General features: G+C 49.4%; 10 protein-coding genes across 10 annotated transcripts; 4 read left to right on the top strand and 6 right to left on the bottom strand.

Annotated features, from left to right (window-relative positions):
• Nucleotides 1–910: 910 nt before the first annotated feature.
• Nucleotides 911–1714, top strand: EURHEDRAFT_398915 (uncharacterized protein; the record flags this gene model as incomplete). Its single annotated transcript, XM_040779885.1, has 2 exons — nucleotides 911–998; nucleotides 1050–1714. 2 exons carry the CDS (start codon nucleotides 911–913, stop codon nucleotides 1712–1714), a joined length of 753 nt encoding a protein of 250 aa, XP_040643445.1.
• Nucleotides 1715–2637: 923 nt separating this feature from the next.
• EURHEDRAFT_535327 (putative short chain dehydrogenase) lies at nucleotides 2638–4028 on the top strand. The gene is made up of 3 exons (XM_040787315.1): nucleotides 2638–2898; nucleotides 2981–3319; nucleotides 3388–4028. The coding sequence occupies exons 1-3, from the start codon at nucleotides 2671–2673 to the stop codon at nucleotides 3697–3699; spliced, it is 879 nt and encodes a 292-aa protein (XP_040643444.1). The 5' UTR covers nucleotides 2638–2670; the 3' UTR covers nucleotides 3700–4028.
• Nucleotides 4029–4078: 50 nt separating this feature from the next.
• Nucleotides 4079–6804, bottom strand: EURHEDRAFT_445457 (alkaline phosphatase-like protein; the record flags this gene model as incomplete). The annotated part of the gene is made up of 4 exons (XM_040783533.1): nucleotides 4079–4658; nucleotides 4708–5001; nucleotides 5051–6508; nucleotides 6560–6804. 4 exons carry the CDS (start codon nucleotides 6802–6804, stop codon nucleotides 4079–4081), a joined length of 2577 nt encoding a protein of 858 aa, XP_040643443.1.
• A 4731-nt stretch (nucleotides 6805–11535) lies between these two features.
• Nucleotides 11536–12562, bottom strand: EURHEDRAFT_407752 (uncharacterized protein). Its single transcript, XM_040780652.1, has 2 exons — nucleotides 12271–12562; nucleotides 11536–12174 (listed from the first exon to the last, which is right to left on the bottom strand). The coding sequence occupies exons 1-2, from the start codon at nucleotides 12497–12499 to the stop codon at nucleotides 11777–11779; spliced, it is 627 nt and encodes a 208-aa protein (XP_040643442.1). The 5' UTR covers nucleotides 12500–12562; the 3' UTR covers nucleotides 11536–11776.
• Nucleotides 12563–12683: 121 nt separating this feature from the next.
• On the bottom strand, nucleotides 12684–13909 carry EURHEDRAFT_407750 (putative oligosaccharyltransferase subunit ribophorin II). The gene is made up of 4 exons (XM_040780651.1): nucleotides 13716–13909; nucleotides 13464–13662; nucleotides 13114–13398; nucleotides 12684–13059 (listed from the first exon to the last, which is right to left on the bottom strand). The coding sequence occupies exons 1-4, from the start codon at nucleotides 13853–13855 to the stop codon at nucleotides 12820–12822; spliced, it is 864 nt and encodes a 287-aa protein (XP_040643441.1). The 5' UTR covers nucleotides 13856–13909; the 3' UTR covers nucleotides 12684–12819.
• Nucleotides 13910–14562: 653 nt separating this feature from the next.
• EURHEDRAFT_28641 (putative GPI-anchored cell surface glycoprotein) lies at nucleotides 14563–17801 on the top strand. The gene is made up of 3 exons (XM_040778212.1): nucleotides 14563–14713; nucleotides 14891–14946; nucleotides 15083–17801. Coding segments are annotated over exons 1-3 (2406 nt in total). The 5' UTR covers nucleotides 14563–14712; the 3' UTR covers nucleotides 17432–17801.
• Nucleotides 17802–17976: 175 nt separating this feature from the next.
• EURHEDRAFT_407748 (uncharacterized protein) lies at nucleotides 17977–19075 on the top strand. The gene is made up of 4 exons (XM_040780650.1): nucleotides 17977–18056; nucleotides 18104–18342; nucleotides 18431–18495; nucleotides 18574–19075. The coding sequence occupies exons 2-4, from the start codon at nucleotides 18197–18199 to the stop codon at nucleotides 18618–18620; spliced, it is 258 nt and encodes an 85-aa protein (XP_040643439.1). The 5' UTR covers nucleotides 17977–18056; nucleotides 18104–18196; the 3' UTR covers nucleotides 18621–19075.
• On the bottom strand, nucleotides 18877–20512 carry EURHEDRAFT_373663 (histidine phosphatase family protein; the record flags this gene model as incomplete). The annotated part of the gene is made up of 2 exons (XM_040778554.1): nucleotides 18877–20239; nucleotides 20292–20512. The coding sequence occupies 2 exons, from the start codon at nucleotides 20510–20512 to the stop codon at nucleotides 18877–18879; spliced, it is 1584 nt and encodes a 527-aa protein (XP_040643438.1).
• Nucleotides 20513–21556: 1044 nt separating this feature from the next.
• EURHEDRAFT_511928 (uncharacterized protein) lies at nucleotides 21557–22516 on the bottom strand (the record flags this gene model as incomplete). Its single annotated transcript, XM_040786013.1, has 1 exon — nucleotides 21557–22516. The coding sequence occupies one exon, from the start codon at nucleotides 22514–22516 to the stop codon at nucleotides 21557–21559; it is 960 nt and encodes a 319-aa protein (XP_040643437.1).
• A 2932-nt stretch (nucleotides 22517–25448) lies between these two features.
• EURHEDRAFT_28707 (uncharacterized protein) lies at nucleotides 25449–26551 on the bottom strand. The gene has a single exon (XM_040778215.1). It carries the CDS (start codon nucleotides 26238–26240, stop codon nucleotides 25620–25622), a length of 621 nt encoding a protein of 206 aa, XP_040643436.1. The 5' UTR covers nucleotides 26241–26551; the 3' UTR covers nucleotides 25449–25619.
• Nucleotides 26552–27313: the final 762 nt, after the last annotated feature.

Raw genomic sequence — 27313 nt, 5'->3', positions numbered from 1 at the left:
TACACTGTTCTAACAAGCATAACCAGCATGTTTCAATACAAGCCCACAGGCGTGTCTAGCCGTACTCTCTGATGCGTATTCCATTCACCCGCAATAAAACAACCACAATTGCTGACTGCATGGTATCACAACAAGTAGCGTAAGCAGGACAGACCCAGGGCTACACTCCACCATTGCTCCTATGCCACGCAAGCCACTAAGATACAATGCTATTTTGTCCATCAGCATTTGGCCCCATGTTGTGTATGTTATGCCCGTTATACCCTGTATACCGGGGGTGATCCAAGGATGATGCCGATTCCGCAATGCCTCAGCAACTCGTAGAGAGAAGGCATTGGATCTAAGATTATCTGACCTTCCTAAGAAGTACATAGCACTTGACTAAATTCTTAAAGTATAGAATACGGGATATTATTGGCCAAATCGAGCATAGCGTGCAACCTCCCGCAATCGGCCTCGGACACGAAACCAGGCACCGTGCCAGGCATTATAACACACAACATATATCTCACTTCGGGTAATACTAACAATGGAAAGGGAGCATAGCTCAGGTACATACACCTGGGTACATTGCCAGCTCTATCAGCATCCCCGGAATAGAAAGCCCACTTCCCGCGATCGTCACCATAGCCCGCCCCACCGCAAGGCATATCGCCCCCGATGACCGTCCCTAAAATCCAGTTGGGGCCAGGTTGACAGCGGTTGTAGTGCACCTTATCGAACCAGCCAGGTCAACGTTGATGAGGCAGAATGCTTGACCAAGGCGTATTCTGTAGGTTTCTTGTTGAATCATGGTAGTCAGAATACATAAATATGGCCGTTTATCCTGCTCATTTGAACCATCATCACAATCAAACAGACAATCAATCAATCAACCAACCAATCTACCTAACAATCTATAACCATCATCATGCGCTGCACAACCATCCAGCTCCTCATCGCCAGCATCGCCCTCGGCGCTCCCCTCGAGCCAGGCCTCAACCAGGGCATCAAATCATGTACTTGACCCCCTTCTCTATACTATTAAACTATCTACTAACAAACCACAGGCACTAGTAACGAATGCAATACAATCAATGCACGGGCAGCCCCTGCCCCCCAGGGAACTAGCCTCGTTGACTTCTCCGCTGTTCCCACCGTTGGCACTCTGGGACAAAATTATAAGACCGATGTGATACAGGGTCGTGATGTGATTGATGCCGAAGATGTCGACGAGGAGAAGCAGAGCGATGAGGCCATCGCTGCTCGGGATGTTGAAGACGATGATGACGAGGCTGGTGTGGAGGAGACTGACGACGACGAGACGGATGAGCACCGGAATGCCACCCGTGATGCTGAAGATGATGGGGCCGATGCTGATGAGGCCAATGAGGCCGGCGAGGACGAAGACAATGACAACATTGTCGAAGCCCGCAGCATCGACAAGCGCAGGAACAGGAACCACGGCGGCAGCGGCAGTCACAGCAGCCACAACAGCCACAGCAACAAGGACAACAAGGACAACAAGGACAACAAGGACAACAAGCCCAGCACCAAACCCTCAAATGCAAACCCAGCTCCCAGCAAAACCACTCAACCCCCGAAAACCACCCAGCCCCCCAAAACCACTTCTACGCCCAGCGCCAGCGCCACGCCTTCCGGCCGGGTGTGCAAGAACAAGAGCATGAGCAAGAACAAGAGGGATGTCCAGCCGACTGACCCAGCCAGTCTCTGAGGTGCTAGTCCGTGTGAATTGATTGATTGGATGATATGGATAATACCTAAATGTGTACAGTTTGTTTTTAGACCTTGATTTGGTTTGTTTTGTGGGTTTGGAGTTTGGATTGGGGTTTTCTTTATCATCTTGTACAATTGCCAATTTGATAGCAATACAATATTTCACATAACTTTTTCCTCCATCGTAAAACCTAGGAATTAACCAAGTCAACTCCATTTACAAATTCCGTCTACGGATGATCCGGAATCCAATAACCAGTTCACATGACCAACTACCTCAAACCTCAGATCCCAGACTATGCACAGCACAGTAATCATCATCTCCAGCCAAATTCAAATATAAAAACAACCTAATTATAGCATAGCCGATCAAAACCACACAGTAAGCTCCACGTGAATCTTCCAGAACAACAAGGTTCAACATCAAAGCAACCATCCCGTGACCCCGGTTTCCCTAATTCAGATATCCGGCGGCATGCCTAAAGACCGTTTCCTGGCTATATTATAGTGTAAAAGTTCAATTTGCTATTATAGGTCTTCGAGTTTATATTCACGAGCTGCAGTGCTGTGCATGGAGGCATCCAGATCTTTATGCATACATATATGTATATGGCTTTTCCAACCCTGTCTGTCTGTCACTATGTCCTGCACAAACTTGAGCGACATTTTGGCCTATGGACCTGGCTGGACCGCCGTATACAAGGAAAGGGTTCATATGTGTACAATTATTTCCTTTCCCTCGCTGACGGGTGTCTGGTTTGGGATGTTCATGTGAGCATAAGTCTTCGATGGATGTCACCAGATGGGATACCGGGAGTAGGTATCGTAAGTTGGGAGGCAGTACATAAGGAGTCACTCCTCTTGAGTGTATCTTACACCCCAGTCTAGATATACAAGCAAACGAGCCTTCAGTCTTAATTAACAAGAGTCTACACCTACACCATACTTACAACAATGACCTTTTCCACCACCTCCGAAACCCTTCCAGCCCAAACTCAACCTCAACCCCAACCCAACCCTAAGAATATAACCCTCGGCACAGAAACCCGCCTACCAGAATTTAATCTCGCCGGCAAAATCATCTGCGTCTCCGGCGCAGCCCGCGGCCTAGGCCTCACTCAAGCAGAAGCCCTCCTCGAAGCCGGCGCCACCGTCTACGCCCTCGATCGTCTAGAAGAACCTGTACTCCTCCCTTTCTTCCCAGCACAGATCCAAGTCTGCGTAACTTTATCTAACCAGGTTCTAATCGGGTGATGTAAAACAGGACCCGCATTTCTACAAAGTGCAGAACCGCGCCAAAACCGCCCTCTCTACGACCCTGCACTACCGTCGCATCGACGTGCGTGACACGACATCCCTCAACACCGTAATCGAGGACATAGCAACAACGCACGGCCGACTTGATGGGCTTATTGCCGCGGCCGGTGTGCAGCAGGAAACCCCCGCGCTGGATTACACGGCCGCCGACGCGAACCGGTTGCTGGAGATCAATGTGACGGGGGTGTTTATGACTGCACAGGCGGTGGCGAGGCAGATGGTTCGCTTCGGGAGGAGTGGGAGTATTGTGTTGATTGCGAGTATGAGTGGGACCGTGGCGAACAGGGTAAGCATGCACTACACATCCCTCTCTCTCTCCTTACAAGATTATTCCGCTAACAAGGCGATAAAAAGGGCCTGCCCTGCCCAGCCTACAACGCCAGCAAAGCTGCCGTGCTGCAACTAACCCGCAATCTAGCGATGGAATGGGGTCCGTACAATATCCGGGTTAACTCGCTGTCCCCCGGGTACATACTGACATCCATGGTGACCGGTTTGTTTGAAGAGTATCCCGAGAGAGCAACTGAGTGGCCAAGACAGAATATGTTGGGACGGTTGTCGAGGCCCGAGGAGTATCGTGGGGCTGCTGTGTTTTTGTTGAGTGAGGCTAGTGGGTTTATGACGGGAAGTGATTTGAGGGTTGATGGGGGGCATGCGGCATGGTAGAGGTTGATTTGTTCTTGTGCACTCTGTACCCTGTACTTCTCTGGTTAGTTGGTTAATATGGTGTATAATCCTTGTGTTGTACAAGGCAAGGTTGGCTAGACAATGCACATGATATGACATCCATGCATTTGTATCGATTTAGGTTGAACACGAGGTCAGTCGACTTTCGCTACTATGACTAGTTACTTGCACGGACCAAGAGTCATCGCCAAAGATTCATTATTCATCTCTATACAACGCCGTAAATGCATGATATTACTGTACACCACCCAGTTTGAAAAAGCCCAAAACCAAATAAACCCAAAAGAACCCAAAAGAACCCAAAAAGAACCCAAAAAGAACCCAAAAAGAACCCAAAAAGAACCACCAAAAAAGCCCATTACTCCCCGCGATAATCCCAAATTCGCTTTTGCTCAGCAACCCACCAGCGACCAACTCTCTCCGCATCCATAAGCCAGGTTGCGGCCTCTTCACCATGGTCCTTGCGCACTCGATCCACTAACCGTGGCATGGACCATCCTTCTAGTGGCTTGAGCTCCCCGGGGTCTTTTCCGAGATGTGTGAATCGGTAGTTGAATTCTTCTTTTAATGGTAGAATCAAACGATACAGTGTGTTTGCGGATGTGATAGCTAGAATAGAGCCTCCACCGTTGATCAGAGCGAAATTCCATACGGCTAGGCCGTCGTCGGGGCGCTCGTTATGGAATGGCCGGAGTAGTGATTGACCTTGGTATTCAGGGAATAGGGACGATGCAATTGCGGAATCCTTTTCATTCAGAGACTGGCTTTGAACGAGGAGATCCAAGATCGTGGGGAGAATGGCAAGAGATGTCGCGTTGGCGGAAATGTCAACGTGAGGCAGGTGAGGGTGTCGGAACACAATCGGCACATGGAAATTGCTGATATGGCCGTTTTCAAAGGTACCAGTGACCTTGGCATCTTCCGAAAAGGCTTGTCCGCTGTAATCGATTAGCTTGAGTCACGAGCAGGGTAAAAGAAAAGACATACTGATCACCAATAATCACCACCAGGGTGGAATTTGCGATTCCAGCTTCATCCAACAGACCCAGAATCTCACCCAACCAGTCATCCACATAACGAACGGTATTCAAATAGTCGTTCATCGAGTCATGATCAACGTTGCCTTGGTCTCCAGTGTACTGTTCGGTGTGGAAGGATTTCGGCGTGCGCCATGGATGATGAGTTGAACTAGTCAGGTGCGACAGGAACAGACGAGTGTTGTTCTCAGCAGCGTCGAAGATCAAATCCCGGAGATACGGCCTGGTTTCGGATTCCGCATATCTAAATCATTATTAGACAAATGGACGGAGATAAGGCAAGAAAAACATACCCAAAGTAATTGATTTCGCTTGTCGCCGGTGGCCAATGCTTTGAATCAGGATCTCTTAAGGACTCCCTGGAAATCGAATAGTTGAAGCCCATGGCCTCGTTCAACTTGTCCTGTCTATCGTATGAAACCGTGCTAGACTGCACATAAACAGACTTCCATTGGTCTCCCTGGAATCCGCCATCCTTTGATTCGGACTCGTTTGACTTGTGTCGGTTGAAGAGCTCAAAGATTTGCGGAAGACAGGGTTGGTAGAACTCTAGGTTGATTTCTTCCAATAAATCGACCGGAAGCGGGCTCACACCGCAGTGACTACCCAAGATACTCTTCAGAGTCAACGAACTCGCAGTCAACCCACCCTTGACGTTGAGACCACCCATGCCCGGTTCTGACCTATCATGCCACTTGTGGTTGCTAAAGTCGTTGACTTTCCCTTCGCTGTTCAACGCGTATTCACCTGTGAGCATCTGCGCGACCGGAGTCATCTTTGAGAGCTTATCGATTGCATCTTTCCGTTCCTTCTCCTCATGTGATTCCACGAGGTAATCGTACATGGGTGTTCCGGACTGCATAGGGAAGACTTCCTTTCGACCACTCTCCAGGGTCAATAGAACCACGTGGTTGATTTCGACTGGGTTGTCCCTGAAGACCTGTTGCAAGGGTTCCATGATGTCATCGTCAAAGTTGGAAATCTTCAGAGGGTCGGATCTGGGGTTGTAGTATTGGAAAGGTCCACTGGGGCACTTAAGTGGCTGGTCGCCATGTTCCTCCTCGCGCATCCGTGCTGGTTGCCAACGGCTGAAACCCGGCGGAGGATCCTCTGGTAACCACGAAGGCTGGACACCAAAATCACCCAACGGTGGTGGAGGCGGAGGCGGCGGAGGAAACGGAGGAGGTCCTTTCCCAAACGCCCAGTCAAAGGGACGGTGATGATGATGAGGTGGTGGTGGTGGTCCTCCTTTCCTGTGTGGTGGCAGAGGAAAGGGAAGGGGTGGCGGACGGCAGCCTTCCATGAACTGCACAGGTCTGTGAAAAGCATCCAACATGGTCAACGGCAGAGCTCGCGCGAGGTGATCATACGGAATGGAGGGACGAGTTGCTTCGAGGAATATCAACGAGACACTGAGAGCCGTGAGAGGCAGGAGGTATTGGAACGCGCATCGTCGACCGGCTGGAGATTTAGCAAATGGAAGCAGGGTCTTTGGTTCTCTCACGCCCTGCCAGCACCGGTCCCGCAGTGAATCGAACCAGCGGCCGGTGATTGAGTACAATCGGCCGCTCAAAACAAACGACGCAAGGAAGAGGACGGTACCGGCGGCAGTGACGCTGGAAATACCACTCATGAGAATCTTCATGGCCGCGGGATCCCGGACAAAGCTATCGGTCGCGGACCACTCCACCTCGGCACCGGTTTCGAAGAAGAAGCCGAATTGGACGGCTGCTGCAAACCACGTGAGGAGTCTAAGCTATTAGCATCTTGAGTAGCTCGGGCACCGAGGAAGGGCGACGTACGCAATAAAGCCGCCAAAGAGAAATGGAATCCATCGTAGTCGAGTCTCGGGCCAGACCAGCAGCACGCGAGAGACGAAGATAACAAACAGATCCCAGAGGATCAGGGTTGGTGAATAGAGCACCAAGTATAGTACCGGAAGTGACTGGACATGTTGTAAGAGATGTAGTGATTTGGAGGAGAGGACGTTCACGAAGACGAGGGCAAAGAGTAGCGGAGGAACGGACGGCAGGTACTTGCGGAGCATGACGGGATCATCTTAGATTGGGGACGAGTGTGGAGGAAAGAGAGAGAGGGAGAAGACAGTGAAGAAAGAGAAGAAGAGAATAAAAGAAGAGAGGATGAAAGGAAGAGTGCGGCTCGATCTGTCAGAAGGAGACGTAATGTGTGACAATACGAACCAACACAGCCTTACCAGACCCTTTGATCTGCATTGCCTTGTGTACATGTATTTACATGATCTACACAATTCCATCCTCTGGACTTGTATTGTGCTGTCTCCTACTCACTGTGCATAGGTATCTATTCTATTATCCTATCATTCTATATCCTATTTCTTCGTTTTCTGCATTCTTGCCCTGATTCTACTATGCACTGTGTACTGTGTGTCTGGAGATCTTATCCGCCAATCAACACGCAAGTAATCCCTAAATAGGAATCTCTCACGCGACATCTGACTCAGCTGGGGCACGCTAAAAAAAGGGTCTCAGGGACGATACATACAGTTATGCGGAGGATTATGCTTATTACCGTACAGGTATGCTTGTTGTTTACAGAGTACATACTCTGTACATATAAGGGATGCTTACGTGCGTCACGCCTTCAATTCGTAATTTCGGACCAACAAGAATGACGATCACGGGTTCGTTTCCGTTGCCCGGATCGCCGTCGATCGATCTCTAGAGAGTATGTGGTCGAGTAGAGTACAGAGTACAGAACACTGTCAGGAGAGCAATGTCTGTATAAAGAGTACAATGCTGCGGTCAATACAAGAATATGTATTCACTCCATTCATCTATTCTTATTTGTGTCTCAATTATGGGGTACGCCAAGAACAGGCACCAGAAATAACTCGCTCGGACCAATCATGACATCGTTCTCTGGCCGAATTGCCTTTTTGGGTATGTGCGGTCGTTCTTCTACTCCGGAGTACTGCTGTACTTGTACTTGTACAAATACGAAGAACCAAGAATACGAGCACTGCCGGGATGTTCGCTAACCACGTTCCTGTCACATTCCAACAACCTCTGCCCATCCTCGGTTTATTCTTGGCTTTCTGCGACATTGTCTCGGCTGACGGAGTTTTCCGTCGGGGTTGACGGAGTATTACCGATGCAGTAGTTGAGTGCTTATCTTAATGTACAAGTATGGTGTGATGTCTCAATATTTATGCCCATAGTATTTCCTACTCCCTAGTCCCTACTCTGTGCAAGTACTCTACGATTTGAAGTGAGAGCAGTGTATCTACAGAGTAGTCCGTACAAAGTGGACCCTGCTCCAGGCCTTGTCCACTGCTAGCACTGACCCCGGCAGACCCTCGTATTCGAGTACAGCGTGGCAGACCCTGCATCGATTGACAGCGGCCGTGTGGTTTTTACTCCATTATTAGTCAGAACGTTATGCTTTTTGAATACCAACATCATACAGTACAGTATCACTCGCAAAATGTACTACATAGTCCTCTTATAACACAGGAATAAGCGCCGACCGAGTCGCGGAGATGCAACAGACGTTGATTCGACTCCCCAGTCAAAGCAGGGTGTTACGAAGTAAGCATTCCTTTCCATTTGCCCAGTTACAGGGAGTGCAGTCGTCATCGAACGACAAAGCCATCAATCTCTGCCTTGTCCAGCATCGCACAGAAAGAACCGCCCCGGCATTGGTCACCCCAGCTACACAAGGCAAGCGAGTGATGCAGCAGATCATCGACAAGACTTTCGTGCGCAGCAGCCGAGGCATATTCTCTAGTTTCTAGTTGCTACGTTTGCGTTGGACGCTATCCCATTGTCGACGAAGGTGCTGATAAGCAGGCAGAACTATTGGCAAGGCTGATCAGTTAGGACATTGAGGATAACCGGGCGGAAATAATGTCAGACTCGTAGGGCACTTGATGCATCGGATCTGTCATATGCTTTCATGTGTTGTTCATGAAAAATCTTATGGTAATTCGATATCCTAAACAGATGTCTCATTACGACTCACCGCAACAAGATACCAGAAGAACTCAAGTCTACCGTCTAGTCTGCACCCTCAATGTTATAGTATTCACTATCCAGCTCCTCTGCCAGTTTTCGACCGAGCAGTATTCCCTTTAACTTAATTCTTTTCCTTTGCTCGAAAGAAATGCCTTGCTAACCACTTTCTTATCTCTTTCCGTGACGATCCCGATCACGGATTGTCTCGACACAGCCTAACCCATGCTATTAGCAACTGGTAACCTGTACATGAAAGGTTAAACCTTTCTTTTACACATCTGGTGTGTGCGCGATGATAGGACATAGAAAGCTGTAGTAAGTTCTGTTTCTGGGCATACTACACAACGTTACTACTCTCTCTCTCTCTCTCTCTCTCTAAGGGTTTTTGTATAGGGTCGGTTTACGTTCTAGTATGGCAGCAGTGTAGGAGCACTTACACTTGCCTCCAGGGTTCAAGTTTTTATCAATAATAAGTGTATTTCTTCCCTTCTCTTCAGGTGGATGGAAGGGTGGAAATATTTGCACCCCTTTCGACGGTGGTACACGCCATTCAGATGATAACTGCGAATGTACCTTTTCTTTTGGGCGCTGGCGTTTTTTTTTATTTTTTTTATTTTTTCCGTCTTGCTTGACGACAGTATCCATCAACCAATGGATATAGCCTCAGGTCTTGTAGTAGCACTAATTGCCATATCTTATATCAGTCACGTAATCCGATATTCGTGAATGCCTAACGGACTGTAGTGTCGAAGCAAACACCTCGCGGGGAACAAGAGAGGTATGGTGACTAAACTTGAGGCATCTTCAATCACTCGCATGTTCTCTCTATTAAGACCAAATAGCATTGAACCTCGCTCTCAGCGTCTGATTGCTGTTAAATTTTTATCAATCGGGCTTGAGGAGCGAAACATACTTAATTGCGCTATCTGGTTGATATGCCTGTGACCACCCTTATTGCTTCTCTCTTATTCCGGGCTTCAACGGACTCTGATCCGATGGTTGCAATCCATATTTCTCTCACCAGTGCTACTAGCCTGAAAGCTGTGCCTTGCTGTACCGATTGTGTGATATGCTAAATGGAGTAGCGGATATCTCCACACAAAGAATGTTCTTTCCAGGGTTTGCCTTTGGCCATTGCACTTATCTTTGTTTTAGCGTTGTCAATGCTGTCATCAGGTATTAAAGTGGCGCTGATGGAGGATTGCCAGATAGCCACAGACATGGACGGCACGATTCTTGAAAAGAGTGGCACTAAGGAAAGACAGTTTGCGAAGACATAATATATCCCCTAAATGTAGGGTCTTCTGCCGGGGGTCTGGCGCTCATTGCACCATGCATACTAATTGCCTTCGCGGGATCAAATACGTGAATACTTAATTATAGTCAACTAGGTCGACTTCCGATGCGTGTACGCGTCGCTCGTAGACACTCAACATGAACTGTGCTGCCACTGGGAAGATAACGAGAACTGGAGATCATTAGTGTACGGTTTGCTAAAGAAAAAGTCTCACACGCATCTTTCCACTTTCCCTGCCTTCGAGGCGTACTTGGTAGAATATCAAGAACAGCCCTGATTCCCTGTAATCGGAGCAGTATCATATCAGTATCTGCTTTGAATCGACAACTAGTCGACTGCCAGAGGTGAATAGTTCCGGATGCTCATGGCTAACTTGTGCTGTGAGAATGAATGGGGTAAACTCCTCGGTAAACTATGTCTACTAATAATCTAGTAGATAACAGGAAGATGGATTGTTAGGCTTTTGGAATTTCTAAATCTGCCATGGATTGCTTAGATGACCTATATCTCGGTGTCGGTTGGATCGGACCTGGTCATGTCCGTTTCCCGTCTCTTATGGTTTATGTAGCAGCGCAGTGTACTTTTCTTTCTAACGCCCGGAGAGGCAGTGTGTACTGCCGTCAACATCTGAATAGTAAGTCACAGGTTGGAAATGAGGGTCATAACAGGTCTTAAAGAGATAGGTAGAACACGGTCACTCTCAAAGTAGTGTCAATTCATAACAATAGTCAAACACTCTACACTAGGAAGATACTCCCTCCGAAATAATTCACCACGCATCCCCCCCAAGATCACCAACATCCTTCGATCTCTCACTTTTATTGTATGATAAAAACCCCCAAACTCCTCCCAATCTTTTTCAGCAAAAAGCCCCGATCCATCACCCAGGAATTCCAAAATATAGGGCATCATCGCAATCCAAAGTAGCCCGTAATCCGTGTCCGAATCTCGACAAAGCAACAGAATCACTGCCTCGCAGTACATCTTGGAATTGGGATTCGCACATGGTGGAATTCTGGCGAGCGACGTCTTCCACCACGACCTAAGGTATATGCTCGGAGACGAGGATTTGAGGCACTCCAGATCTCGGGGTTTCTTGTATTGTAATCAGATGAAGGGGGTTGAAAAGCAGGAACCTCCCTAGGACGTCAGGCTTTCCGTATATGCATACTGCGAGTACTTTGCCGCTTTTTATGTGCAGGTGCTCGAGAGGAGACCTTTGGTGGTCATTTGAGAAACGGCAGTTTATTGAATGTTTTTAAGCACGGAACTGAGCAGGAATTTATATCCATAAGAAGGAACGAGACGAGTTTGGTAGGTCTATCGGGAACCACGAAGATTACGCCCTGCTGGAATCAGTGGCTTTTCCCCAGGGCAATGGGAATACTGACATCGACAAAAGTGTAAACCCCGTAGATGGTTAGGAGGAAATTGGCCCAGAGGAAATTTGTATATCAGCGGAATTAAGGATGCCAGGGAGATTTGTGGCTAGGTTATTGTCCAGTGTGATATTTTGGTAAGTTATGGTTGGGATATGGTCATATCCTTGAAGTTGGAGTACATCGTCTTTGTACATGAGCAAAATGTGTAGCAAACAGTCCCAACAGCCTACGCATTCAGCCCTTCAGAGAGACAATAAATCTCAATCCTGTTCATGGGTATACAGAGTAGAGTACATAATGCCATCCAACCTCCACACATATCGTACAAACCACCAGATCCAAAGATCACTGAATCTCCCCCACAATCCCCCTCCTCCCTAACCTCTCTACAACCCCCTTCCCCAATCTCAACGTTCCCTCAATTTCCTCCGCACTCAGCCCCTGCCTATCCCGCATCGAAATCACCTGCCTAATCGTCAACCCATCCAGAAACTGCCTCCCTGCAAAACTCGGCTTCCCGATCTGCTCTGCTTCTTTTTCTGCGGCTTTGGTAATTTTTTCACGTGCGCTGAAGACGAGGAGCGACGGGTTGGAGAATGCTTGGGGAAAGATGGTTTGTGCGGGTTGTGTGCGGGGTTGTGGTTGGAAGGTGCTTGAGGGGGAGAATGTGGGCGCTGGGTTAACGGGGCCGATGTGGCGGAGGGAGGCGGCGAAGTCGGGGTCGCGGCCATCGATGTCGATTGCTGTGTTAAATCAGTTAGCTAGATGGTCCTCAGAATTGAATTGTATATAGGCATAGGAATAGTTGTGCTTTAATTCCCTGTACGAGTTGCACGTACCGCTTGACTTCACACCCGATGCCCGCTCCTTCGGATGATATGTAGGTCCTTGATTCGGCTTAGGCTCTCTCTGAAGTTGAGAAGGAGCTTGTGCTCTAGGTTGCGGTTGTGCTGCTTTTGCTGCTGCGCTCGGAGCGGCTGTCGGAGGGGCGGTTGGTTGCTTGGGATACTGGCGTTTTGAGACTGCATTTGCTGCCGACCTGGCCGGCTTTGATGATGCTGAGCCCATTGTGAATATGTAGGACAATTAGATAGTTGTATATGACTGCTTGGGAGCGAGAGTAGGAATCGATGCAGTTGTTAGAGCCGGAGATAATCTTCAGCGGCGACCCGCCAATAAGACTAGCCCGATTTGGAAAGCCTCGGGTGACGTCAGGCTTGTTTTGTTAGGGTTGCTAAGACTACACTATGATTGAGCATATAATATATTCATGAAAATGCTTTTACATTCGCTAAAAGGCTAAAAGGTTAACCCGCAGAATTGCGTAGAGGTTCATGGCATACCATGTAGGGTGAGAAAATGTCGAACACTAGACCAGTAGATACTATCTACCTAAGACCAGCAAGTCGTCGTCCCTGAACCTCACCCAGTGCGCGACTGCCACTGACAAACGCAACGGCGCCAACTGCAGCAACAGCAGGAAGCATTTGGAATATGTTCCAAGAGGTATAGTACAGGAAGAAGATTCCTTCGATCGAGACCAACGATCCGAGGAAGACAACGTGAGGAACGGGCGCGGACTTGAGTGCGGTAGAAAGATGGTTGAGGTTGACGCCAAGAAAGAACCACTGAATCAAATTAGCGTCAATCCGACCAGGGGAAATTGATTGACTAGCACTCACCACACCCGCGAGGATCGGAAGAGCAGCCAGGGTCATAGCCAGAAAACCAAGAGTAACAGCAATCGGTGGGTTCTTGGGGTCCTCCTTGAAAATGTGATGGATTTCGGGCAGTTTGCCGTATCGCGACACCTCGACCGTAGGGACAGGTTCGTCGGGGTTGCGGGTAATCGACAGCTGGAACGCAGGCTCATTGTAGGCTTCCGAGGTGCCAAAGGATCCGATGAGAAGACGAGCGTCGACCGGCTGGGGGAGGGAGAGGAATTGAATCGGGAGGTCCTTTTGAGTCTATCCAGCGGTATACGTCAGCTCCTACGCAGGTTGAGTAATACTTGTCACGGTCGATCACTTACCAGATCTACCCTCGACTTGCCATTGTCCTTCACATTGAACGGGTATGAAATATCCAAGCCAGTTTCGGGATCTTTAATGAGGAGGAAGACTTGATGCGCCCGCTTCGGAGATCGACCTTCTTGGGCAGTCAGCGTCACGCGGAGGGTGTCTAAGCTTCCGAGGGAGACGGGGGCTGCGAGGGGTTTGTTATCGGGGATTCTATATCTTTATCAGTATATCGTAGAAATAGAGGGTTATGCAAAGCATCATACTCCTGCTTAAAGCCCGACCCGACGCCGGCGCCCTTGGTCTGAACTGACACGGTGGCATCAGTGTAGCCCCATGCCGAAGCAGCGCGCGCAGGAATGGCAGCGGCAAGAAGACAGAGCTGGAGAGAATGCCAGAGCTGCATTTTGGCAAGAATATAGCAAGATGCAAACACCAGGAGCAGTAGAGGATAGAGGACAGTAACGTGTTCTGCCGGCGGAGGCTCAAGCGGGCTATCTGTTTTGGGGCTAGCGGCAGTCCCGTGACCAGCCGCCCGCCAGCGCAAGCCCTAATTGCCCATCCGGCGCTGCTCCAGACGCCCGCCGGCGCTTCTTCTCCTTCCAACGGGCCCTGTTGCCAGCCTACTCCCCCATCTCTGCCTACCACCCCCCAGAATAAACCATAAAATCTCCTTTTATTCGCTTTATTCTTCTGTTTGCTTCGGTCGCTGTGTTTTATTTCCCCCATACCATGCCATATATGGTGTTCTGCTAGGCCCTGACGAGGCCTCTCCTGCGTCCGCCGACAGTCGACTTTGCGTTCCCTAACTCCTCCCTCCCTCCACTCCACCGACGCTCCCTACATTTCTCTCCATGTGGTTTTTTCGAATATTTGTGTCGTCTTGAGTGGCTTGGATATTATTTTTTACACTGGTACGTTGGGTTATTGTTGTTATCGCGATGGTGGTGGCGGGCTGCGTACACCGAGCCCTTGTTGCTACCGGCGGAGCTGCGGTTATTGCTTATTCTGTCCTCCGACAACTCCTTTTCGTTCAGATCAACTAACATGTCTTTCTACTGGATTTAGGAGCCTTTGCTAAATAGTTATTCCCTCGAAAGCGAATTTGAGTCGAGTGATTCTCCCTACGTGACACTCCTTATCCGCTTGCCTAACCTTGGCGCTGAACGAGTCGAATCGAATAACACAAGGCGATAACAAGATTGCGGTATCATTGGAAATAAAAGAGAAGGAGGATATTGCCGTGGATAGGCTGGATTAAAAAGTAAGACCATGTGGCTGTCGTTGGTTCCCGGTCGAGGGCTAGAACCGTACACCCTACTCGACGGAGATATGCATATGCATCGCGTTTGCTGCGTCTGCTTTTTTCTTTTTCTTTTCTTTTTTTTTTTAAAAAAAAAAAAAAAAAAAAAATAAGGCTGGATGCTAACGAAGTAGACAGTGGTCGGCAGAGCATCTGTTCCTCCGGAAGGCGCCGCAGTTTTAATGGAACAACCTGTAGGTTCACCCTTTCAGTATTATTCTCTTTACTATCTCCCTTCCTCATTATATTCATTTTTCTCGATCGGCTGTTTTACTCTATTTGCGACACTGCATTTTGGTCCTTCGTTTAGATCATCGCTGACCCTATCAGAATCTCCTGCATAGTTCTTCGCGTGCTTCCCGGATAGCAACGCAAGAACCTGATACCAACGAGTCCTTCATGTCTCAAACCTCTCAGTCTCAATCTCTTCCTACCACTCCCCTCATCACCACCTTTGAAAAACTACTTCCCGGCAAACGCCGGAGGACACAACAGTCAGTCGACGGAGACGACAAGGCTTCGCAAATATCGCAGGATGTCCCTGAGACGCCAAATCAGGATGACTCATTTAGCACTCCTCAGGTAACAACATCTGGCTTTGTTGCCGTAAATCACGCACGGAATCATAAGCCCGACACTCCAAATGGCGACACGGCCGAAACCGCTACGCCAGCATCCAATGGCAAACGCAATTCCCAGTCTGCGAAACAGTCTAATTTACACGCCTTTCTTGAGAACGGACATCATTCTGTGACTGAGACAGAGGTAGCTGAATCTAAGAAGGACAAAGCTAACAAAGCACCCGCACTGGAAACCTCCATCACTGAAGGCAATCGCAAAACGCGAAAGTCTATGCCAGCTAAACTCAAGAAAGCTGAAGATGTCGAGAATACCCCTGACCAGTCTCAAATAACTACCCCACGTCCAGGACGCAAGTCGAAAAATGTCGCAACCGAAGCCAATGCCAAACTTTCCAAGATGTCTGCTCGTGGACCCCGACAGAAGACCGTGGAGAAGGCCCTCAAAGAGCAAAATAATACAATTCCTGCTACTCCAGCAACGGTACCCACTCGTCGCGAGCGCAAGACTGCAAGGAAGAATCAAGCAAACTTCGCAAACGCCACAAACTCTACTAATGCTACTCCATTGCGGTCTACCAATAGAAGACATGGAGCTCCCCAGGGGGTGAACGGAACTTGTGAGCAGGGAATGCCGGATAGCGCATTGCAGTCTCCCGACAGTACTCAATCAGACAATGACACAGAAGTCTATGTTGACGGTCAACCGGACGGTCAAGCATCCCCGAAAAGCTCTACAGCTGCGCGTATCTCCCGCCGGAACAGGAAGCCTACGATGCGGGCAATGGAGTCCTTCGAATCAGAAAAGCGATACCGCCGAAAAATAGGAACTTCCATCAGAGCCGAATCGCAGTCCGGTGAACTGAACGGACCCGTTCATCCCGATTTGGCACTCGTTGCCCAACGGCTGTTCGATTTAGCCGTAGAAGCCGTGTCACCAAGTTTCAAACCGACCCCAGATGCCAAAACCCAGCTCGCCCAGTTACGCAAGGAGTATTACGCCAAGAAAGAACAACAAAACGCTCCGCCATCGATATGTAAGGGCAAGGCTACGGCGGCGGCGGCGGCGGCGGCGGCGACAGCAGCGACAAATAAACCAGGTGTTACGAAGAAGAGTAAGCAAATCTCGCAACCATGGACGGACGAGAAAGGCTGGAAACACACAGGCTTCGTCAACGAGCATGGAGAGGAATACCTCATGGTACCTTCTGACTCTGAAATGTATCGCCCAAACAACACCTATGGTGATTCAAAGATTCCACAACCACCAATCCGCCTGAAGTCTCGCGATCAACTCGACAAAGACCGCATTTTCGGTTTCCCTCCACGCATTGGAGAGCGCAACCTCCCCCGAAACAGCCAACTCACTTTTTACTACGAAAATGTGGACGAAGTAAGGGAGAGAATCCTAGCCCGCGAGGAGGCGCGCCGGGTCGGTCTTGTCGTCGACCGATCGTTGCAGGCCGCAGATATCCGTTCTCTGATTACCCAACATGCCCCCCATGCCAAACCAGCCAGTCCCAAGGAAACGCCTAAACCGGTCGAAAAGGTCCGCAGACGACGCCGGACTCAGGTACAGAATGAAGATGGCTCGGACTATAAGCCTCAGCCCAAGCAGCGACGACGTCGTCGGGCTACGGCACCAGGAACACCGGTTGAAGGGTCTGCTGTGCCCGAATCACCCGATAAGAAATCGATGAAAATTAAATTGAAATTCGGAAAGGGCATCGCCGCTGCCGTCGACGCTGGCAATAACGGCACGAATGCCGAATCTACCAAGAAAGAAAAGCAGGAAATCCCTCAAGCTGATCGCGATTTTAATGATTCTCACCCCAATCATTTTGTTCTACCACCCCCTCATGAAATGCACAATCAAAATAAACCTGTCGACTATGATACCCCAACTCCAAGTCCACCAAGAAAACGCACTTTCTCTACGACCGAAGATACTCCAGATGAGGCGCACCCAGCAAAAAAGCAGAAGCTATCCGAATCCGAGACGGCTGGTGATGAGCAGGGAGCAAATGATACACCCGGTCGGCGGCCTCGTCGTCGCGCTACGGGCACTGCGATGGACCTAGCCATGTCATTCATGACATGATTTGATTCGGCCACCACAGAGCTCCTCTTTATTCGGCTCATTTTGATCGATGGCCATTGGTTTTACGCTTTGGAGTGGTTTTACCGAGGCTTATCGTATCTGAGCTAGAATTCGGCTTTCCGGTGTCCGCGACCTTTTGGCTGCTACCTTTACCTATTTACCTTCTCAGCACTGCGCGAGAAGACATTTTTGTTCGATTATACTAATATCAACCGTTCCGGTCTCCAACTCATCCAAGGGATCCTTCCACAAGTATTTTGTTTTGTCCTAAATTGCAAGTGTCGGGTTGGTTGTGTGATTGTGTGTTACTATGGCTTGCATTGATTGGTCTGCTTGATTATTGATTAGTTCAAGTGCAGAGTTGAAGTCTCCTTTGTCTGTTTTATATATAATTTATCTCGGTTGGTTTGGTTTATCGAATTAATTGCTTGCTATACTGGACTGTTTATTTGTGGATTGCTCACGTGATATATATCATGTGATGTCCGAAGTAGGTATAGTGCACTAATTGCTCCCACTGCGATATCGAGGCCTCAGAAAATCAAGCCCTCATATCCTAAGCATTATATATTACGAACTTCTTTCTACATAAGTCATAACAGATAGTTACTCTATACATCAAGCAGTAAGTCACATTCTCAATTCATTGTGCACTCACTAACCCGATCCCAGACATACGCATCTTCAACTTCAGACCAACACCGAGCAAATAACATACAACCCAACCAAACAACTCTTAATCCAATTCAAGAAAAAATAAATAAAATGTCCCCAAAACCCCGCGTCCTAGCATTCAACACACCACACCCACACCCGCGAGCCCATCCGCATCCGCATACGCATGGGCACCCGCATCCCCGTCAACCAATTGATATTCGGCGGACTAGGGAGTATAAGACCGCTGCGAGACGGTATTCCTCTTCCCCCTTCTCTTTATGTCTACTCCACATTGATTTGTTTCTGGGATACCGCGATCGGAAGCTAACTGGGTGAACGCAGATGGACATCGACGATTGTGGCCCTGCCGATATTTCTGGTTACGTCTTATGTTCTTTGGGATCGGAGTGAGTCTTTCTTACTTTATGTTACTTTTGTTGGGGTGTTGGTGGTCTAGGGTAATGGCTAATATGGTACTTGTATAGCGTATGGGGATAAGAAGACGGAAAGGTCTGGGGTCAGGAACGATTGATGTGACATGACAGGGTGCGAGCTGGGGTATGATATTGTGCAACAAGGTTAATCTTGTACTGATCTGTATATGAATAGCGTTTATGCATTATTCTATTGAATATGACCTAGTAGATATCTGCCTTGGGTCCGTATATGACATTCAGTAAACCAAAACTAATATTTCCAATTTCCAAAGATATAGTTACTAGGTTTTAGGTATAACGTATAACATAATTACACCAACTCAACACATCCCCCCTACCTAAAGAGAAAAATCACTTAAAACAACCATTCCAATTCCCCCCAGATCTCGCATACCCCAACCCCTTCACAAAATCATCCCTCTTACACCTCCCCATATTATCCGCCTTGCAACCATGCAACGGGGTAACACGGTCATTAACAAGCACGCGGACAAGAGGCTCCATTTCCCCACTACATTGCATCATCTCGATATACGCACGTGCGGCGAACGGCACGGCCCAAGACGCAGAGTATCCGCCTGCGTCCTTTGCGGATTCGACGGTATCCTGAGAGAGGTCTTGTGTGGCGTTGTATAGACCTAGTGCGAAGAAAATGGAGATCATGCCGTTGTCGTGTCCAAAGTCTGCGTAGAGGGTTGTGTTCAAGGGAAAGGTGTTGGGGTTTAAGTCGAGTGTGCGGTTTGTGCTCGTGTGGTCGTGGACGGGGGTTTGGGTTAAGCGGGCGATGAGTTCGTTTGTGTACCCGATACCCTGGGCTGGGCCGAGGGGGTTCCCCGCACCGTAGCCGTAGTATTTCTTGAGAGAGTTGAGGTAATTGTATTGTTTCCATTCTTCGTCCGTGAAGATGCCGCAGAACGGGGAGAGACTGCTACCATCTGGGGTGCGCGCGATGGTGTCAAAGGCACACATATCCATTAGGTAGGTGATCTGAGAGTCCGAGAAGGATGTCCCTGGGAGGTCGGACTCAAGACGCTTGCGGATGGAGGGCGTGAAGAGGCCGGTAAAGTTGCCTGCAACGTAGTCTTCGTAGTCGTCATTGTTTTCAAAGCTTGTGCAGATGCTGTGGTCGAGGGTGTTGTTGTACTCGGTGCCTTCGGTGATGACCACATTGACGGAGGGTGTGGTTTGGTTGGGTTTTGCGTGAGTGTCGTTTGTTTTAGCGGATTGAAAGCCCTCGATGAATTTCTCGCCCGAGGCGATGACCCGGTCTGACCCAGATGCACGGATGAATGGGACGATGTTCCTTGTGAGGTTTTCGTAGCGGTTGTAGAATTTGATTCCCGAGTTGACGAGTTGGTTCTCACCGAATTGGGTCAGGTCGTCCTCGCCTAGATTATACTTGTACGTCTCGAGGAAGGCATACTTGTCCGGGAACGAGGTAACGTTGTTCTGGATATCTTCGATGAGGGATGAATACTTGGAGCTCTTGGATGCTGTCGGGAACCGTGCGCCATGCCGCGAGAGGACATTCGCAAAGGTGATTTGGCACTCTGACGGAACCTCAGCGGAGAGGCCAGGCTGGCTTCCTACGGCAAAGTAGGGAGAATACTGTCCCCAGAGGTGGGAGACGTTAGAGAAGCATTGGTATCCTCCCTCGATTGTGTTGCAGGAGGATTGGTCAGGGACCGTAGTTGAGACTGGCTTTCCAGTCACACTGATCCAATTCAATTAGCATGTCGTTCTTTAACAAGACCACATGAACTCACGAATAGCCCAACGAGAGCAGGACAAACGCGGCGATGCTCATCATAACGCGCACAGCAAAAGACCGTCGAACACGTTCCTGAATGTCCAAACTTTCGCTTTTACTCTTACAATCACTCGGACCGTCACGAAAAGTCTGGTAGAAGTAGTCACCCTTCTCCGTCTCACCCACGCGGTCCCCGTGGGCCGCATGGCCCTGATATAGTGAAACGCCCATCTTCATCTTTTCATCTAACCGAGGTTTCGGATAGAACCCACGCGGGAGCCGGCGATATCGGATTCACGTTGCGATTGACCCGTGCGTAGAATATGACGAACAGACGGAGGATGGCGGGAGAATCCGAGAAGATAGATTGATAGTCAGAATGACCGTGGGATGATGGGAGATGCGCGTCAGGCACAACGTGGAGCGGTGGAGGTGCCTGATAGGCCGGCGGCCGCCACGTGGGGAGAGATAATTCAACGACTGGAGAGAGTTGATATTGATATTTAACGTATGATAGATAGACTCTAATGCTCTGTACTTGTAGAGGAGTAGAGGAATAGAGTAGTTCGGCGGATAAGAATTCTCGGAAATCGACTGCAGAGCCGTTAGCCGGTGGATCTCTCGCGCCGCGATCAGCCCTATATGTCTTCTGAAACGGACGACACACAGGTATATACAGGCACTTACTGGCCGTATTACTACACCGACTCAATTCGCGCAGCCGGAGACTTCCTTGTCTGGCTTTGGTCCTCTGGGCGGTCCCGTACCCCACGCCCGATCTTCCACCGATATCGCAGTTTCAGTGGCGTTTCAGACAGAAGATATGTCAAAAGAAGGCATAATTCAAGAAATCCAAAGTAAAGTTGTATCTATCATGTATTGTTCTGTCGTCACCAGTCGCTGGCATCGCATCAAGTCTAACCTCAACACCGAAATATCTCTAAATATCAAAATACCAACTCCAAGCCCAACATTGGGATGCAAAACAAAAACAGCAGACAAATTATAGAACAGAAATAAACAAGAAATAAACAAAAGTATGTGCGTAAAGACCCGCGCTTGAGACCAAATCCACACTAGGTGGCATGAGTTGCAATCTGTACTGTGTCCTCCAAAATTGCAGAATCAAAATATTATAGGGTCAGAAGTCAACGGCTTTCCGGCGTCTTCAAGACATGCAGCAGAAAGTCTTCTAAATCAAAAGAAGATAAAAAAGTAATACATGGAATGGAAGACCAGAAAATGTACTTTTCAAAAGTGCAAAAAACGAATCGAAGTCAATTAGGACCGTGCCCAGGTCGCAGAGATCTGAGGCAACGACCGGGCAGGCTCCTCCACGGTGTTCGCGGTTGGGGCGGTAGAGTATGCGGACGGCGCCGTCGTCCATGCGCCTGGCGCCCTCGTGGCAGGTATGGGGGCCGGAAGGCTTGTCGCGGGTGCTGCGCTCTGCTGCCACACCGACTCGTTGCCGCGGTCTACGGGCTTCTCCATGACAGACGACAGTGCCCGAGGTGAGGCTGGGCGTGCAGGAAGCTGGCTGGGAGGGAGTACCCGACCGAGTTGTTCCCGGTAGAAGTCCCGCTCGGAGCGGTAGTACTCGCGTTCCTGCGCTAGAGCGCGAATTTCTTGAGTTTGCCGATGCAGGAGGTCGGTCTGTTTCCGCATTTCCTCCTGTTGGGCAGTAATCTTCTGCTCCATCTGCAGCTCATTTCGCTTGCGGTTACGGAACCGGCGCGATGCATCGCTGTTGGCCTTGCGCTTCTCTGCCTGGCTCGAGGAACCGGACTTGAGGTCCAGGACGCACGGGATCAGTGTGCCGTTCTGGTCCGTCTGCATCGGGGGTTCCGTAGGGTAACGGTGGTCTCCCATCGCAGGTGGGAGGCGGCTGGCAGAGTCAGGTGTTCCGTAGGGCGAAGGATGCACCATAGGCGGCACCTGCGATGGCCCAGACAAGGAAGGAGACGACCGTCCAAAGTGGCTGTAGACAGACTGAGGAGTGCTAGCGGTTGTTTCTTGCGGGCTTGGGTTGGGAGTTGGGCCCGCACTGATCCGCCGGCTGTGGAAGGTTGGCGTGGAGTGGACAGAGGTCGATGTGGGCGCCGGGCCAGAAGACATCATCGGAGGGTCCAAGGTCAACGGGGATCCAGGTGTGCTGTACACACCGGACCGGGACTCATGTGCCAGAGGAGAGTTATGAGTGCTTAGCTTCCCGGGGTAGCTGCTCGAGATGGGTGTGGTCATCGAGCGCTGTTGTGATCCCGGGGAAAGCGAGAGCCGTTTGGCCGGGTGCGCCGATGATGGATGGGCGAAACGTGGGGTTGGAGAGGATGGCATACGGACGTGAGATGCCCCCTTCGCCGGGTTCAGGATGGAAGGCACAGCAATAGGAGGAAGCTGCGTCGGGGGTTCCACGGGTCCCGAAGGCCAGGAGACTGGCCGGGGACGCTCAGAGTCCCGCATCTCCATCTCAGGAGACTCACTGTCTGCCTTCCTCTTCTTGTCAACTGGACTGTGGGATTCTTCGGCTGTAGGCGTCGGAGAGAGGTCATCAGACGAGGAGCCCGAAAAGGAACGGTTGTGCGACACGGGCGTTTTGGCGTCACCGTTGCTCGTCAGACGCTGCACACTGGGGCATGGCGTAGGCCCCCCTCTCTCCAATAGCACCGTTGGCTTGGGGCGAGAAAGAGAGGGGGAGGCAGTCGAATGAATGTTATGGTGGCTGATCTGATAGCCCGAAAGTGAATGACACTGAGGGGAGGAATGCACCGAGTTGGCGTAAGGTGCCGGCAGCACGCTGATCCCGAGTGTAGCCACGGTGAAGGTTGTAAAAGTATTATTCTATAAAAAAGTATGAAGAGGTCGAGATGGTGATTAGGTATGAGTGCTTTGGACAAAACCAGTTGCCCAGATTAAGAGTAATATATAAAAAGAAGGCAAACAATAAAAGACTCAAAGAAGTAAAATAGAAAGATGAGGCACCCAAGAGATTAAAGTGATGAATGCGTGATGAGAAGAAAAAATTATAGGAAGAGATTAGAAGAGGACGTCGGATGATGATATATTTATGAACCCATGTTGGGCCCTGGCTTATTTATCCTCGAAAGGAAACCTGATGGGTCTGGGCAGAACAAGCCTGACCACCCCGGCAGAAGCAGCAGCAGCGCGTACCGTAAGACAGCGAGAACGAGCGAGACAGCTCGTCGGACAGCTAGACAGATAGGCAGGCGATCATGGCCGTTGACAGCAGCCGCGGTTTTTCAGCGGTGAGAGAGACCCATAGCTTGAACCGGCAGCGTGGGAAACGAAGCGACGATACAGCCCAAGACCGACGGGGTATCCATTTTCTGCGTCTATCGCATGCGAAGATTGAGTGTCCGCAAAGCCCACTCTATACGCGGGTCTTGTGGAGATGCGAAAAGAAAGAAAGAAAAAGGTGAAGCTGGGATTGCTAGGATTTGGACGAATCAGCACCACATCGGGGAACCGGGGAGCGGGTCCAAATAGAATGGAACCTCTCACCAAGGTAAAGTACAGCTTTGGATACGGATGCTCCGTATGGTCAGTCCACAGGCTACTGCGTGACGCTGCGAGTGCCGTCACCAGAGCCATGGATCTTCTTGACCGCTAGTACATATCTTCCATTAATCACTCCAAAATGGTATAGTGAGAGAAGGTTAGGGACCTGTTCCGCGTGCTAGAGCTACTACTAGCACGGAGCAGATAGAGTCCCGAGAAACTTTTAGCAGACTTCCGGGTGGACGTACTAGTGACTTTGAGCCAAGTCACCCGGCAACTGGGGCCACAGTCTGTGTTCGCCAAAAGAAAAAAAAAAAAGGTGTTGTGCATGCATCATGGACCAGCAAATAGTAGTACCGAGTCGCTGCGCCTATTGATTTTTATTTTTATTTTCTCTTTCTCGCCCTGATCGCCCCATCCTTTCGGTCATGGCAATTCTCATGCGAGAATAAAAGCCAAAAAAAAAAAAAGAAATTCTTTTTTCGGTGGCCCAATCAGATCGATATTCAAAGCGATCCATGTCTGCAATTCGATCAACCCGGACAGATCAGCATAAGAGCCTGAAGTATTGCCTGCTGTCGTGGATGGCCAACTGTCAAATCAACAGCACGAGTGTCTCTTCTGGGGCTGGGTTTCGGCAGGAACAAAACAGCGCTACATTGGGCATCAACCATACGGTCAAGAGCAATCTGCAGGCCGCATCTTCGTGGAGTAGCACTAAAAGGTGTTAGTTTGTAGTTTGAATTTGGTAGATTGTCGGTCCTTGAGTCAGAGACTTACTATTGTACGGAGAACCACCAGAACACGGTGAGCAAAAGGCCCCATATTACTCCAACACTTCGTACGTCTGGCATTTGTAATTCAGTACTTGTGTATGAGCTGTCTGCGCAGGTGCACTGAGGTGTATCGGCAGTGAGACCGCGGATGCCGGCCACAGTCCTTCTCCCGACGGATCAGAATGTGTCACATTCCGGCCTTTTCCTTTCTTTTTTCGGGCCTCTTTTTCTTTGTCTTCTTTTTATCTCTCACGTCTCAAAAATCGAGCCAACATCCTGACCCGGTGGGATGGTGTGAAAATGAGGCTATACTGATACGTGCTCGATTCGGAGATAGAAAAAAGAAAGCAAGTGACAGGGATGGCCAAGTTGAAAGAAAGCCGATCTATCTAAGTGCCGTGACCCAGTGATATGAATTTGGAAAAAGATCCAGGCTGGAAAAAGCACAGAGGATCGGACACGGGCATGTTCTGCAGTGGATGAGAACGAGTCAGCGTCGTGGGCCCTGCAAGGTGATCGATCTAAATCAAATCTATACAATACAGAGTACAGTAGTGGTAGTTGCTAGCCAGCTGCATCTTTTTGTCATTGTAGTGTATGTAGTCTTTCATGCCTGACTGTCGTGGACGAGAGGTTCGTTGGTGGTGAGGTCGCGCAGGTCGCCTGTTTGGTCATGTCACGGGAGCAGCCCTCTTTACTATATCTAGTACCAAGTCAAGTCATTCAACCTCAACCGCTCTAAGCGCTCATCATCAAATCCTTACTCATATTCTATTCTGAACTAGACCAGACTAAATCACACTGGTCCAGGTACCACAATCAACTGGATATATCACAACCAGGATGCATGTCTATACCCAATAACCCGGGACCACAGGTGCGTTATTTCACCCAAACAAAAGCAATCTCTATCATCCCACGAGCCTGCTTTGCATTTCACACTTCGGTTGTGCATACATAAGCTTACATATGCTGACATATATGCAGTGGATACAAAGTACAGCACTGAAAGGCATTGTTGTTCGTCCTGTGATTCGACATGCATGCATGGCCTACATTACGGCGCTCCGCGTACAAACACCCCCAAGTGCATACGGAACCTGCTGAGTACCTACGTATCGACGCAAGCTACGTCTACAGAACACATAAGCAAGGATCGTGATGCAAATCAGATCGCGAATGCAGACGGCCCGCATTCTGCATGCTTCGTGTTTGTGTTCTCGGGGAAGGACCCGATGCGACTGAGGTGATGAGTATATTGGGAGTACTTCTGGCCCCCGAGGATGCCACTCGAAGGAAAGTCGAATGCGAGGAAAAGAAAGAATAATAGTACACGCCGTACGGAGTACAGACAACTGGCGATATTTCTTTTTCTTCCAAATTAGGGAAATATGGAATGGCCACGGAGTTGATATATCCAAATTTGGTGGTGAGGCACGTTCTGATTTGCCGGTTATTGTCTCAGCTGGGGTGATTGAAGCCATCACATCCCGAAGTACGGACGGGATATGACATTTATTCGAGGCATCCCACTTAATCCCGCCGATGGAATGTTCTACAACTCCGTCAACTTCACTATACGTCACCCTTTCTGTACTCGCACGAAAAGACGCGCGAGAATGCAAAAGAACTGGAATAACCTCGATCCGATCACTGACAATTGTACGCAGCATTACTCTGTATTAGTCAAAACACGTCCCTTTCGGTCAAAGTGCAGCGTGCAGACCAAAGTACTATGACACAATCCAAGGTACACCGTAAAGGTACGTCTAGCAATTGCCCAATCCATCCAGGTACATACTTCAGCAGGTCTCCATACTCGTCGGAAGACATTCGGAAAACAAACATCAGAAATCCACAGATTGATTGACGATCAGGAAGCGGCGGTAAGACAACTGCTCGACAACTGTGTGCTCTGTTCTCTGTACTCCGCCCGTACTCCGTCCATGAATATACATGTGGCATAATTAATTGCCACCGGCGTTGAGCTAGTCTGCTTTCGATCTGGAAGCTCGGAGCTGGATGAGCTCTGAAGACTATTGAGACCATTATTGAAGCCGGTCTTTCTTCACCCCCACACCACACGCTATTTATCCAGCGGGACACGTTCCGACAACGCGTCGGTGGAGCTGACCGGTTCCTTCTAGACGATGACCGCCGAAGCATCGATATCTCTGGAATACAGTCTCTTGTACTAGGTATTTTGTGAAATTGACCAAGCCAGGGATACACATCCTAGTACTTGATATACCAAACGGCTGACATACAGCGCCGTTGCCAGACATGCATTTGCAGCATGGATCACCAGTTCCTGGCAGACTGGTCATATAGGACTTTGGCAATTCGACTTGACTGGCATTGGAAATTGCCCGGGGCCGACTCATCAGGAATCCATGATCAACATTCGTTGACTTGCGACTTGCGGTCTGGGCTTGCTTCTTGGCCACATGTCATTAGTACGTATGTACCGTACCATACCTACTTCCGGAGTAGTGTACCGGCAACTGCAAGTGCGGTGGCTGACCGTTGCTTTGCTTTGCTTTGCGTTGCCTTTGCGCTTGGTTGCTCCGTCCGTCCATCCGTCCGGGGTTGATTGATTTGATTGTTGATCGTCTTGCCGAAACGAGTTGCCTCGGTTTGGACTTGCATTTGCACTGCGCTGCAGCTGCTACCTTCTTGCTGCTAGGCCTTCCGTTTTCATTCAGGTGCAGTGCTCGTCCCAGAGTTAATTTGGGTTTGGGCATTG

This window comes from Aspergillus ruber (genome assembly GCF_000600275.1).
Source record: "Aspergillus ruber CBS 135680 unplaced genomic scaffold scaffold00001, whole genome shotgun sequence".
Taxonomy (NCBI): Eukaryota; Fungi; Ascomycota; class Eurotiomycetes; order Eurotiales; family Aspergillaceae; genus Aspergillus; species Aspergillus ruber.
Note: the sequence above shows the minus strand (reverse complement) of the source record. Positions and strands in the feature narration are given on the sequence as shown.